General features: G+C 45.4%; 1 protein-coding gene across 1 annotated transcript in view; it reads right to left on the bottom strand.

Moving 5' to 3' along the window:
- The window catches only part of LOC136569814 (maestro heat-like repeat-containing protein family member 1), a 54,767-nt gene that overhangs the window by 11,748 nt on the left and 29,453 nt on the right, over positions 1-13,566 (bottom strand). The window contains exons 7-9 of the mRNA XM_066570177.1: positions 10,156-10,297; positions 9,281-9,374; positions 3,853-3,931 (exon numbers count right to left, since the gene is read on the bottom strand). Of these exons, the coding sequence (XP_066426274.1) occupies positions 3,853-3,931; positions 9,281-9,374; positions 10,156-10,297 (315 nt within the window). The remainder of the gene's footprint in view (positions 1-3,852; positions 3,932-9,280; positions 9,375-10,155; positions 10,298-13,566) is intronic.

Genomic DNA, 13,566 nt, shown 5'->3' with positions numbered 1-13,566 from the left:
GGGGAGAAATAATGGAGTTTTGGGGGGAAAATTCAAGAAATTTAGGGTGGAACTTGTGGAATTCTGGGAGGAGTTTGTGGAATTTTTGGGGAAAATTCAGGGAATTTTGGGGAAAAACAGAAAATGGGAGTTTGGCGGTGAAAAATTGGAAATTTGGGGGAAAATACAAGAAATTTAGGGTGGAAATTATGGAATGTTGGGGGAAATTTGTGGAATTTTTGGGGAAAATTCAGCAAATTTTGGGGAAAAACAGAGAATTGTGGGGGGAAATGGGAGTTTTGTGGTGAAAAATTGGAATTTTGGGGAAATGTGGAAATTTTGGGGGAAATTCAGGGAATTTAGGGTGAAAATTGTGGAATTTTGGGGGGAATTTGTGGAATTTTTGGGGAAAACCGGGAGTTTTGCAGTGAAAAATCGGAAATTTTTGGGAGAAACAAGAAAGTTTTGGGGGGGAAATTCAAGAAATTTAGGGTGAAAAAATTATGGAATTTTGGGGGGAATTTGTGGAATTTTTGTGGAAAATTGAGGGGAAAACCCGGGAGTTTTGTGGTGAAAAAGTGGAAATTTTGGGGAAATGTGGAAATTTTGGGGAAATGTGGAAATTTTGGGGAGAAATAATGGAGTTTTGGGGGGAAATTCAAGAAATTTAGTGTGAAAAATATGGAATTTTGGAGGAATTTGTGGAAGTTTTGGGGAAAAATCCGAGGATTTGGGGAGAAACGATGGGAATTTTTGGGGAAAATGTGGAATTTTTGGGGAAAATGTGGAATTTTTTGGGGAAATGTGGAATTTTTGGGGAAAATGTGGAATTTTTGGGGGAAATGTGGAATTTTTGGGGGAAAATGTGGAATTTTTGGGGAAAAATGTGGAATTTTTGGGGAGAAATGCCAGGATTTGCAATTAAAACCCGGCAAATTTTGGGGGAAAATCAGAGAATTTGGGGGAAAATGTGGAAATTTGCAGAAAACTTGTGGAATTTTGGGGGAAAATAATGGGATTTTGGGAAAATACGGGAATTTCAGGGGAAGAGAATGGGATTTGGAGGGAAAATCCGGGAATTCTGAGGGAAAATCCGGGAATTTTGGGGGAAAAATTCAGGGGATTTGGGGGACAAGAGGTGAAATTTTGGAGGAAAAATCCCGGAATTTTGGGGACTAAAGGGTGGAATTTTGGGGGAAATTCAGGGACTTTGGAGAAAAATAATGGGAAATTTTGGGGGGAAATCAGGGAATGTTGGGAACGTCCGGGAGTTTTGGAGGGAAAATCTGTGAAATGTTGGGGAAATGTGGAAATTTTGGGGAGAAATAATGGAGTTTTGGGGGGAAAATTCAAGAAATTTAGGGTGAAAATTGTGGAATTCTGGGGGGAGGTTGTGGAAGTTTTGGGGAAAATTCAGGGAATTTTGGGGAAAAACAGAAAATGGGAGTTTGGCGGTGAAAAATTGGAAATTTTGGGGAAAATTCAAGAAATTTAGGGTGGAAATTATGGAATGTTGGGGGAAATTTGTGGAATTTTTGGGGAAAATTCAGCAAATTTTGGGGAAAAACAGAGAATTGTGGGGGGAAATGGGAGTTTTGTGGTGAAAAATTGGAAATTTTGGGGAAATGTGGAAATTTTGGGGGAAATTCAGGGAATTTAGGGTGAAAATTGTGGGAATTTTGGGGGGAATTTGTGGAATTTTTGGGGAAAACCGGAGTTTTGCAGTGAAAAATCGGAAATTTTTGGGAGAAACAAGAAAGTTTTGGGGGGAAATTCAAGAAATTTAGGGTGAAAAAATTATGGAATTTTGGGGGGAATTTGTGGAATTTTTGTGGAAAATTGAGGGGAAAACCCGGGAGTTTTGTGGTGAAAAAGTGGAAATTTTGGGGAAATGTGGAAATGTTGGGGAAATGTGGAAATTTTGGGGAGAAATAATGGAGTTTTGGGGGGAAAATTCAAGAAATTTAGGGTGGAAATTGTGGAATTCTGGGGGGAGGTTGTGGAATTTTTGGGGAAAATTCAGGGAATTTTGGGGAAAAACAGAAAATGGGAGTTTTGCGGTGAAAAATTGGAAATTTTGGGGAAAATTCAAGAAATTTAGGGTGGAAATTATGGAATGTTGGGGGAAATTTGTGGAATTTTTGGGGAAAATTCAGGGAATTTTGGGAAAAAAAAGAATTGTGGGGGGAAATGGGAGTTTTGTGGTAAAAAATTGGAAATTTTGGGGAAATGTGGAAATTTTGGGGGAAATTCAGGGAATTTAGGGTGAAAATTGTGGAATTTTGGGGGGGAATTTGTGGAATTTTTGGGGAAAAACCGGGAGTTTTGCAGTGAAAAATTGGAAATTTTTGGGAGAAACAAGAAAGTTTTGGGGGGGAAATTCAAGAAATTTAGGGTGACAAAATTATGGAATTTTGGGGGGAATTTGTGGAATTTTTGGGAAAATTCAGGGAAATTTTGGGGAAAATTAATGGGATCTTGGGGGAAAATTGTGGAATTTTGCAGGGAAAAGTCAAGGAAATTTGAGGGAAATTTTGGAATTTTTGGGGGATATTGTGAATTTTTGGGGGAAAATCTTGGAATTTTGGGAAAAATCGGGAATTTTGGGGGGAATTCCAGGATTGGGGGAAAAATCAGGGGATCTTGAGGGGAAATTGTGGAATTTCAGGGGGAAAATTCAAAGAAATTTGGGGGAAAATTTGTGGATTTTTGAAGGAAATCCAGGAATTTTGGGGGAAAAATCAAAGGTTTTTGGAAGAAAATCCAGGATTTTGGGGGAAATGGTGGAATTTTGGAGAAAAATCCAGGGATTTTTGGGGAAAATAATGGTATTTGAGAAAAGAAATGGAATTCTGGGGGGAAATTGTGGATTTTGGGGGAAATTCAGGGAATTTTGGGGGAAATTTGTGGAATTTTGGGGGAAATCAGGGATTTTTGGGAGTTGGAGCCGCTCTGGGAAGGACACACTGGGAATGGGGGGAAATTTGGGAATTTTGGGAAAAATCTTGAATTTTGGGGGAAAATTGGGGGGGAAAAGAGGAAAAATATAGAGAAATCCTGGGGGAAAAAAGTGGGGGAAATTGGGGGAAAATGTTGTAAAATATGGGAGAGAGAAAAAAAACATGGCAAAAAAAAGGAGGGAAATGGGGAAAATTGAGGGAAAAAATTGGGGGGAAAAATAGGGGGAAGTGGGGGGAAATTGGGAGAAAATATGGAAAAAATATGGGAGGGAAATCTGAGAAAAACTGGAAAAAAAAGGGGCGAAAATTGGGGGGAAATTGGGGAAAATTGGGGAGAAAATGGGGAAAATTGGGGGGAAATGGGGGGAAATTGGGGGAAAATTGGGGCAAAATTGGGGAGTAAATGGGGGAAAATTGGGGGAAATTGGGGGGAAATGTAGGAAAGTATGGGAAAAATATGGAAAAAATATGGGAGGAAAAAAGAGGAAAAGGGGAGAAATTTGGGGGAAATTGGGGGAAAATTGGGGGAAAATTGGGGGAAAAGGGGGGAAAATGTAAAAAGTACAGGGAAAAATATGGAAAAAATATGGGAGGAAAAAAGAGAGGAAAAGGGGGAAATGGGGGGAAATTTGGGGGGAAATTGGAAAAAATTGAGGGGAAAACTGGGGGAAAATTGGGGCAAAAATGTGGAAAAATGTGGGAGGAAAAAGAGAGAAAAAAGGGGGAAAATTGGGGGAAAATGCAAAAGACTGGGTGGAAAAGGGGGAAAAAAGGGGGAAAATTGGGATTTTTGGGGGTTTCCCCAGCTCTAGGTGGTCTGGAAAAGTCTCGGGAATGTTGGGAATGTTGGGAATTTGGGGGATTTTGGGATTTTGGGATTTTGGGGGTTTTGGGGGTTTTGGGGGTTGCTCACCCAGGACGGAGAAGCAGCGCAGCAGCTCCGTGTGGTTCTTGCTGCTCGTGGGGAGCTTGGGATCGGCTGGGGCGCAGATCTGAGGGGAAAATACAGGGAAAAATCAGGGGAAAACAGGGGAAAAAACAGGGGAAAATCAGGGGAAAATCAGGGGAAAATCAGGGAAAAAACAGGGAAAAATCAGGGATAAAAACAGGGGAAAAACAGGGAAAAATCAGGGATAAAATCAGGGGAAAACAGGGGAAAATCAGGGGAAAAAACAGGGAAAAAACAGGGAAAATCAGGGGAAAAACAGGGGAAAATCAGGGAAAAACAGGGGAAAAAAACAGGGAAAAATCAGGGGAAAATCAGGGAAAAAACAGGGGAAAATCAGGGGAAAAAACAGGGAAAAATCAGGGGAAAATCAGGGGAAAAACAGGGAAAAAACAGGGGAAAATCAGGGGAAAATCAGGGGAAAAAACAGGGGAAAAAAACAAGGAAATCAGGGAAAAATCAGGGAAAAACAGGGGAAAATCAGGGGAAAAAACAGGGAAAAATCAGGGGAAAAACAGGAAAAACAGGGAAAAAACAGGGAAAAATCAGGGGAAAAACAGGGGAAAAAGAGGGGAAAAAACAGGGGGAAAAACAAGGGAAAAACAGGGGAAAAAACAGGGAAAAAACAGGGGAAAAATCAGGGGAAAAATCAGGGGAAAATCAGGAGAAAAAACAGGGAAAAATCAGGGGAAAAACAGGGAAAAATCAGGGGGAAAACAGGGGAAAATCAGGGGAAAAACAGGGAAAAATCAGGGGAAAAATCAGGGGAAAATCAGGAGAAAAAACAGGGAAAAATCAGGGAAAAACAGGGGAAAATACAGGGAAAGAACAGGGAAAAAAACAGGGAAAAATCAGGGGAAAAATCAGGGGAAAATCAGGGGAAAAACAGGGAAAAATCAGGGGAAAAAGAGGGGAAAAATCAGGGAAAAAACAGGGGAAAAACAGGGGAAAAATCAGGGGAAAAATCAGGGGAAAAATCAGGGGAAAAATCAGGGGGAAACAGGGAAAAATCAGGGGAAAATCAGGGGAAAAATCAGGGGAAAAATCAGGGGAAAAACAGGGGAAAATCAGGGGAAAATCAGGGAAAAAACAGGGGAAAAAAACAAGGAAAATCAGGGAAAAATCAGGGGAAAATCAGGGAAAAATCAGGGGGAAAAACAGGGAAAAAAAACAGGGGAAAATCAGGGGAAAAATCAGGGGAAAAAACAGGGAAAAAATCAGGGGAAAAACAGGGGAAAAATCAGGGGAAAAAACGGGAAAATCAGGGGAAAAAGAGGGGAAAAACAGGGGAAAATCAGGGGAAAAATCAGGGGAAAATCAGGGGAAAATCAGGGGAAAAAACAGGGGAAAATCAGGGGAAAATCAGGGAAAAATCGGGGAAAAAGAGGGGAAAAACAGGGGAAAAAAGAGGGGGAAAATCAGGGGAAAATCAGGGGAAAAATCAGGGGAAAATCAGGGGAAAATCAGGGGAAAAAACAGGGGAAAATCAGGGGAAAATCAGGGAAAATCAGGGGAAAATCAGGGGAAAATCAGGGGAAAATCAGGGGAAAATCAGGGAAAACAGGGAAAAAAACAGGGAAAAATCAGGGGAAAATCAGGGAAAAATCAGGGGAAAATCAGGGGAAAATCAGGGGAAAAAGAGGGGAAAAAACAGGGAAAAATCAGGGGAAAATCAGGGGAAAAAAGAGGGAAAAATCAGGGGAAAAACAGGGAAAAACAGGGAAAATCAGGGAAAAATCAGGGAAAAACCGGGGGAAAATCAGGGGGAAAACAGGGGAAAAAGAGGGAAAAAACAGGGGAAAAACAGGGGAAAAAAACAGGGAAAAATCAGGGGAAAAACAGGGAAACATCAGGGGAAAATCAGGGGAAAATGCAGGGAAAAGAACAGGGAAAAGGCTGGGAAAAACAGGGAAAAATCAGGGAAAAATCCAGGAAAAATCCCAGAAAAATCCCAGAAAAATCCCAGAAAACTTCTGGGAAAAAAACAGGAAATTTCTGGAAAAATCCTGGGAAAATGCAAGAAAAATCCCGGAAAAATCCTGGAAAAATCCAGGGGAAATTCCAGAACAATTTCCAGAAAAAATGTGGGGAAAATCCTGGGGAAATGCAAGAAAAATCACGGAAAAAGTCTCAGAAAAATCGGAGAAAAATCTGGGAAAAAGAAAAAAAAAATCCAGGAAATTTCTGGAAAAATCTCAAAAATATCCTGAAAAAATCCTGGGAAAATGTAAGAAAAAGCCCAGAAAAACCCCAGAAAAATTCTGGGAAAAATCCAAGAGAAATCCAAGAAAAATCCAGGAAATTTCTGTAAAAATCCCAGAAAAATCCTGAAGAAATCCTGGAAAAATCCCAGAAAAATTCTGGGAAAAATCCCAGAAAAAAACCAGGAAATGTCTGTAAAAATCCCAGAAAAATCCCAGAAAATCTTGGGAAAATGCAAGAAAAATCCCAGAAAAATTCTGGGAAAAATCCAGGAAATTTCTGGAAAAAAAATCCAAGAAAATCCAAGTAAAATCCTAAAAAAATCCTGGGAAAATGCAGGAAAAATCCCAGAAAAGTTCTGAAAAAATCCGGAAAAAAATCCAGGAAATTGCTGGAAAAATTCCAGAAAAATCCTGGCAAAAATCCAAGTAAAAATCCAGGAAAAATACCAGAAAATTTCTGGGGAAAAATCCAAGAGAAATCCAAGAAAAATCCAGGAAAAATCTGGGAATTTCCCAGGAAAATCCTGAAAAAATCCTGGGAAAATGCAAGAAAAATCCCAGAAAAAATCCAGGAAAATCCAAGTGAAATCCTGGAAAAATCCAGGAAATTGCTGGGAAAATCCAGAAAAATCCCTGGCAAAATTCCAAGAACAATTCCCAGAAAAAAAAATCCAGAAAAATTCTGGGGGAAAAAAACCCCAAGAAAAATCCTGAAAAAATCCTGAAAAAATGCAAGAAAAATCCCGGAAAAATCCTGGAAAAAAATCCAAGAGAAATCCAGGAAATTTCTGGGAAAATGCAGGATAAATCCAGGAAAAATCCCAGAAAATTCTGGGAAAAAATCCAAGAGAAATCCAAGAAAAATCCAGGAAATTTCTGGAAAAAATCCAAGAAAAATCCTGAACAAATCCTGGGAAAATGCCAAGAAAAATCCCAGAAAAATCCCGAAGAAATCCTGGAAAAATCCCAGAAAAATTCTGGGAAAAATCCAAGAAAAAAACAGGAAATTTCTGGAAAAATCCAAGTAAAATCCCAGAAAAATTCTGGGAAAAATCCAAGAAAAATCCAGGAAATTTCTGGAAAAAATCCAAGAAAAATCCTGAACAAATCGTGGGAAAATGCAAGAAAAATCCCAGAAAAATCCCGAAGAAATCCTGGAAAAATTCTGGGAAAAAATCCAGGAAATTTCTGGAAAAATCCAATAAAATCCTGAAAAAATCCTGGCAAAATTCCAGAACAATTCCAGGAAAAATCCTGAAAAATCCAAGTAAAATCCCAGAAAATTCTGGGAAAAATCCAAGATAAATCCAGGAAATTTCTGGAAAAAATCCAAGAAAAATCCTGAAGAAATCCTGGAAAAATTCTGGGAAAAATCCAGGAAAAATCCAGGAAATTTCTAGAAAAATCCAAGTAAAATCCTGAACAAATCCTGGCAAAATTCCAGAACAATTCCCAGGAAAAATCCAAATAAAATCCCAGAAAAATTCTGGGAAAAATCCAAGATAAATCCAGGAAATTTCTGGAAAAAATCCAAGAAAAATCCTGAACAAATCCTGGGAAAATGCAAGAAAAATCCCGAAGAAATCCTGGAAAAATCCCGGAAAAAATCCAGGAAAAATCCAAGAAAATCCAAGTAAAATCCCAGAAAAATTCTGGGAAAAATCCAAGATAAATCCAGGAAATTTCTGGAAAAAATCCCAGACAAATCCTGAACAAATCTCTGGGAAAATGCAAGAAAAATCCCAGAAAAATTCTGGGAAAAATCCAGGAAATTTCTAGAAAAATCCAAGTAAAATCCTGGAAAAAATCCCAGAAAAAGAATTAAAAAATCTGAAACAAAAAGTGACAAAAATGGGGGGGAAATCTCGGGCAAAGGCTGAAATTTGGGGCCGTTTTGGGGGGAATCGGTGAAATTGTGAGGGGAGGGAGGGGGAGGGGAGGGGAAGGGGAAGGGGAGGGGGAGGGGGAAGGGGAGGGGGAGGGGGAGGGGAAGGGGAAGGGAAGGGGAAGGGGAGGGGAAGGGGAGGGGGAGGGGAAGGGAAGGGGAAGGGGAGGGGGAGGGGAAGGGGGAGGGGAAGGGGAGGGGAAGGGGAAGGGAAGGGGAAGGGGAAGGGGAAGGGAAGGGGGAGGGGAAGGGGAAGGGAAGGGGGAGGGGAAGGGGAGGGGGAGGGGAAGGGGAAGGGAAGGGGAGGGGGAGGGGGAGGGGAAGGGGAAGGGGAGGGGAGGGGAAGGGGAGGGGGAGGGGAAGGGGAAGGGAAGGGGAGGGGGAGGGGAGGGGGAGGGGAAGGGGAAGGGAAGGGGGAGGGGAAGGGGAGGGGGAGGGGAAGGGGAAGGGAAGGGGAGGGGGAGGGGAGGGGAGGGGAGGGGAGGGGGAGGGGAAGGGAGGGGAGGGGGAGGGGAAGGGGAAGGGGAGGGGAAGGGGAGGGGGAGGGGAAGGGGAAGGGAAGGGGGAGGGGAAGGGGAGGGGGAGGGGAAGGGGAAGGGAAGGGGAGGGGAAGGGGAGGGGGAGGGGAAGGGGAAGGGAAGGGGGAGGGGAAGGGGAGGGGGAGGGGAAGGGGAAGGGAAGGGGGAGGGGAAGGGGAGGGGGAGGGGAAGGGGAAGGGAAGGGGAGGGGAAGGGGAGGGGGAGGGGGAGGGGAAGGGAAGGGGGAGGGGAAGGGGAGGGGGAGGGGAAGGGGAAGGGAAGGGGAGGGGGAGGGGAGGGGGAGGGGAGGGGGAGGGGGAGGGGAAGGGAGGGGAGGGGGAGGGGAAGGGGAAGGGGAGGGGAGGGGGAGGGGGAGGGGAAGGGAAGGGAGGGGGAGGGGAAGGGGAAGGGGAAGGGGAAGGGGAAGGGGAAGGGGAGGGGGAGGGGGAGGGGAAGGGGAAGGGAAGGGGAAGGGAAGGGGAGGGGGAGGGGAAGGGAGGGGGAGGGGAAGGGGAAGGGGAGGGGAGGGGGAAGGGGAAGGGGAGGGGGAGGGGAAGGGGAAGGGAAGGGGAGGGGAGGGGGAAGGGGAAGGGGAGGGGAGGGAGGGGAGGGGAAGGGGAGGGGAGGGGAAGGGAAGGGGAAGGGGGAGGGGAGGGGGAAGGGGAAGGGGAGGGGGAGGGGAAGGGGAAGGGGAGGGGAGGGGAAGGGGAAGGGGAAGGGGAAGGGGAAGGGGAAGGGGGAGGGGAAGGGAGGGGGAGGGGGAGGGGAAGGGGGAGGGGAGGGCTGACCTGGGCCAGCAGCGCCCCCCAGGAGCGGCTCCAGCTGCGCCTCCAGACTGCGGCTGCCCAGAGCCACGGCGGCCTCCAGCACCTGGCACAGGCTCTGCAAAGGGACAGGAAAAGATGGGAAATATTGGGGGGAAATTTGGGGGGAATAGGGGGGAAATGAGGGGGAAATTGAGGGAAAATATGGGGGAAATATGGGGGAAAGATGGGGGAAATATGGGGGAAATATTGGGGGAAATTGAGGGGAAAATATGGGGGAAAGATGGGGGAAATATGGGGGAAATATGGGGAAATATGGGGGAAATTGAGGGGGAAATTGAGGGGAAAATATGGGGGAAATATGGGGGAAATATTGGGGAAATTGAGGGGAAATATTGGGGGAAATTGAGGGGAAAATATGGGGGAAATTAGGGAAAATTTGAGGGGAAATATGGGGGAAATATGGGGGAAATTGGGGGGAAAATATGAGAAATGTTGGGGAAAAATATGGGGAAAGTTGGGGGAAATTGAGGGGAAATATGGGGGAAATTGATGGGAAAATTGAGGGAAAATATGGGGGAAATTGAGGGGGAAAATTTGGGAAAATTTGAGGGGGAAATATGGGGGAATTGAGGGGAAAATGAGGGAAAATATGGGGAAAATTGAGGGGAAAAATGGGAAATGTTGGGGGAAATTGAGGGGTAAATATGGGAAAATTGGGGGAAAATTGAGGGAAAAAATGGAAAATTTGGGGAAAATTGAGGGGAAAATATGGGGAAAAAAAGGGGAAATTGGACAAAATTCAGGGGAAATTTGGTGGAAATTCAGGGAAATTTGGTGGAAATTCAGGGAAAGTGGAAATGCAGGAAATTCCGAAGTTTGGGCAGGAATTTGCAGACCTTGGAGATGGGAAAAGGGCTCCGGGTGTTTCCTGTAGAGGCCGAGGATGGCGGGGAGGAGCTTCGGGAGCTGCTCCTGCAGCTGCTCCGGGGGGATCAGGGAGCTCATGGGGCCCAGGGCCTCCAGCACCGCCAGGCGCAGCTGGGACGGGAAAGGGGGAAACGCTGCGGGTCCTGAGCCCAAACGGGATCCTAAAGGTGATCCTAAACCTGATCCTAAATGGGATCCTAAATGGGATCCCAATGGGATCCTAAAGGTGATCCTAAAGGTGATCCTAAAGGTGATCCTAAATGGGATCCTAAATGGGATCCTAAAGGTGATCCTAAAGGTGATCCTAAATGGGATCCTAAATGGGATCCCAAATGGGATCCTAAAGGTGATCCTAAATGGGATCCCAAATGGGATCCTAAAGGTGATCCTAAAGGTGATCCTAAATGGGATCCTAAAGGTGATCCCAAAGCTGACCCCAAATGGGATCCTAAACCTGACCCCAAATGGGATCCTAAAGGGGATCCTAAATGGGATCCCAAATGGGATCCTAAAGGTGATCCTAAATGGGATCATAAAGGTGATCCTAAATGGGATCCTAAATGTGATCCCAAAGCTGACCCCAAATGGGATCATAAAGGTGATCATAAACATGATCCCAAACCTGATCCTAAACGTGATCCTAAACGGGACCCCAAAGCTGACCCCAAACGGGATCCTAAATGTGATCCTAAACCTGATCCTAAATGGGATCCTAAAGGTGATCCTAAACGTGATCCCAAACCTGATCCTAAACGTGATCCTAAATGTGATCCCAAAGCTGATCCTAAATGTGATCCTAAATGTGATCCCAAAGCTGATCCCAAACGGGATCCTAAACGTGATCCTAAATGTGATCCAAAGCTGACCCCAAATGGGATCCTAAAGGTGATCCTAAACCCGATCCCAAACGTGATCCTAAATGTGATCCTAAATGGGATCCCAAAGCTGATCCCAAACGGGATCCCAAAGGTGATCCCAAACGGGATCCTAAAGGTGATCCTAAACGTGATCCCAAATAGGATCCTAAAGGTGATCCTAAATATGATCCCAAATGGGATCATAAACGTGATCCTAAATGTGATCCCAAATGGGATCATAAACGTGATCCCAAACCTGATCGCAAACCTGATCCCAAAGCTGATCCTAAACGTGATCCTAAACCTGATCCCAAACCTGATCATAAATGTGATCCTAAATGTGATCCCAAACCTGACCCCAAATGGGATCCTAAACGTGATCCCAAAGCTGATCATAAATGTGATCCTAAACACGATCCCAAACATGATCCTAAATGTGATCCCAAACCCCATCCCTATCCTGATCCCAAACCTGATCCTAAACGTGATCCTAAACCCGATCCCAAACCTGATCCCAAACCCCATCCCTATCCTGATCCTAAACCCCATCCCAAACCTGATCCCAAACATGATCCTAAACCCGATCCTAAACACGATCCCAAACCTGATCATAAATGTGATCCCAAACCTGATCCCAAACGTGATCCCAAACCAGATCATAAACGTGATCCTAAAGGTAATCCCAAACGTGATCCTAAACCTGATCCCAAACCTGATCCTAAACCCCATCTCAAACACGATCCCAAACCTGATCATAAATGTGATCCTAAACATGATCCTAAACCTGATCCCAAACGTGATCCTAAACCTGATCGTAAATGTGATCCCAAACCTGATCCCAAATGTGATCCCAAACCCGATCCCAAATGTGATCCCAAACCCGATCCCAAACCTGATCCCGAATGTGATCCTAGACCTGATCCTAAACCAGATCCTAAGCCTGATCCCAAACCCATCCCAAACCCTGATCCTAAACCCAATCCCAAACCCCGATCCCAAACCCCAATTCCAAACCCCAAATGCCAATCCCAATCCTAATCCCAATCCCAAACCCCATTCCCACCTTCCTGTTGAGTCTCTGGGTACATCTCTGATCCCAAACCCCAAACCCCAAACATCCCAAACATCCCAAACATCCCAAACATCCCAAACATCCCAAACATCCCAAACCCAAACCCCAAACTCCAATGCCAATCGCCACTTCCCAAATCCCAATGTCCCAATATCCCAATGTCCCAATGTCCCAATATCCCAATGTCCCAATGTCCCAATATCCCAATGTCCCAAATCCCAATATCCCAATGTCCCAATAGCCCAATGTCCCAAATCCCAATATCCCAATGTCCCAATATCCCAATGTCCCAATGTCCCAATGTCCCAAATCCCAATATCCCAATGTCCCAATGTCCCAATGTCCCAAATCCCAATATCCCAATGTCCCAATATCCCAATGTCCCAATGTCCCAATGTCCCAATCCCAATCTTAATGTTCCAATCCCATTGTCCCAATCCCAATCCCAATCCCAACCCCGTTCCCACCTTCCCGTCCCAGCTCTGTGCCCAGCCCTGATCCCTGATCCCAAACCCAAACATCCCAAACCCCAAACCCCAAACCCAAACTCCAAATCCTAAACCCCAATCCCCAACCGCAAACCCCGAACTCCAATCCCAAACCCCAACCCCAAACTCCAAATCCAAAGCCCCAAACATTCCAAACCCAATCCCCAACCCCAAACCCCAAACACCCCAAACCTCATAAATCCCAAACCCCAATCCCAATATCCCTGATCCCAAACCCCAATCCCAATCCCATAAACCCCAACCCCAATCCCATAAACCCCAATCCCATCAATCCCACCTTGCCGTCCCTGCTGCTGCCCCACTGCAGGCTCAGCGTGTCGAAGGCGGCTCCATCCCTGATCCCAAACCCCAATCCCAATGTCCCAAACCCCAATCCCTGATCCCAAACCCCAATCCCAATCCCATAAATCCCATCAATCCCATAAATCCCGATCCATTCCCACCTTGCCGTCCCTGCTGCTGCCCCACTGCAGGCTCAGGGTGTCGAAGGCGGCTCCATCCCTGATCCCAAACCCCGATCCCTGATCCCAAACCCCAATCCCAATCCCATAAACCCCATAAACCCCATAAATCCCAATCCCATAAATCCCACAAATCCCATCAATCCCACCTTGCTGTCCCTGCTGCTGCCCCACTGCAGGCTCAGCGTGTCGAAGGCGGCTCCATCCCTGATCCCAAACCCCAATCCCTGATCCCAAACCCCAATCCCTGATCCCAAACCCCAATCCCAATGCCCCAAACCCCAATCCCTGATCCCAACCCCAATCCCATAAACCCAAACCCCAATCCCATAAATCCCAATCCCATAAATCCCACAAATCCCATCAATCCCACCTTGCCGTCCCTGCTGCTGCCCCACTGCAGGCTCAGCGTGTCGAAGGCGGCTCCATCCCTGATCCCAAACCCCAATCCCAATGTCCCAAACCCCAATCCCTGATCCCA

The sequence above is a fragment of the Molothrus aeneus genome, unplaced genomic scaffold (genome assembly GCF_037042795.1).
Source record: "Molothrus aeneus isolate 106 unplaced genomic scaffold, BPBGC_Maene_1.0 scaffold_258, whole genome shotgun sequence".
NCBI lineage: Eukaryota > Metazoa > Chordata > Aves > Passeriformes > Icteridae > Molothrus > Molothrus aeneus.
Note: the sequence above shows the minus strand (reverse complement) of the source record. Positions and strands in the feature narration are given on the sequence as shown.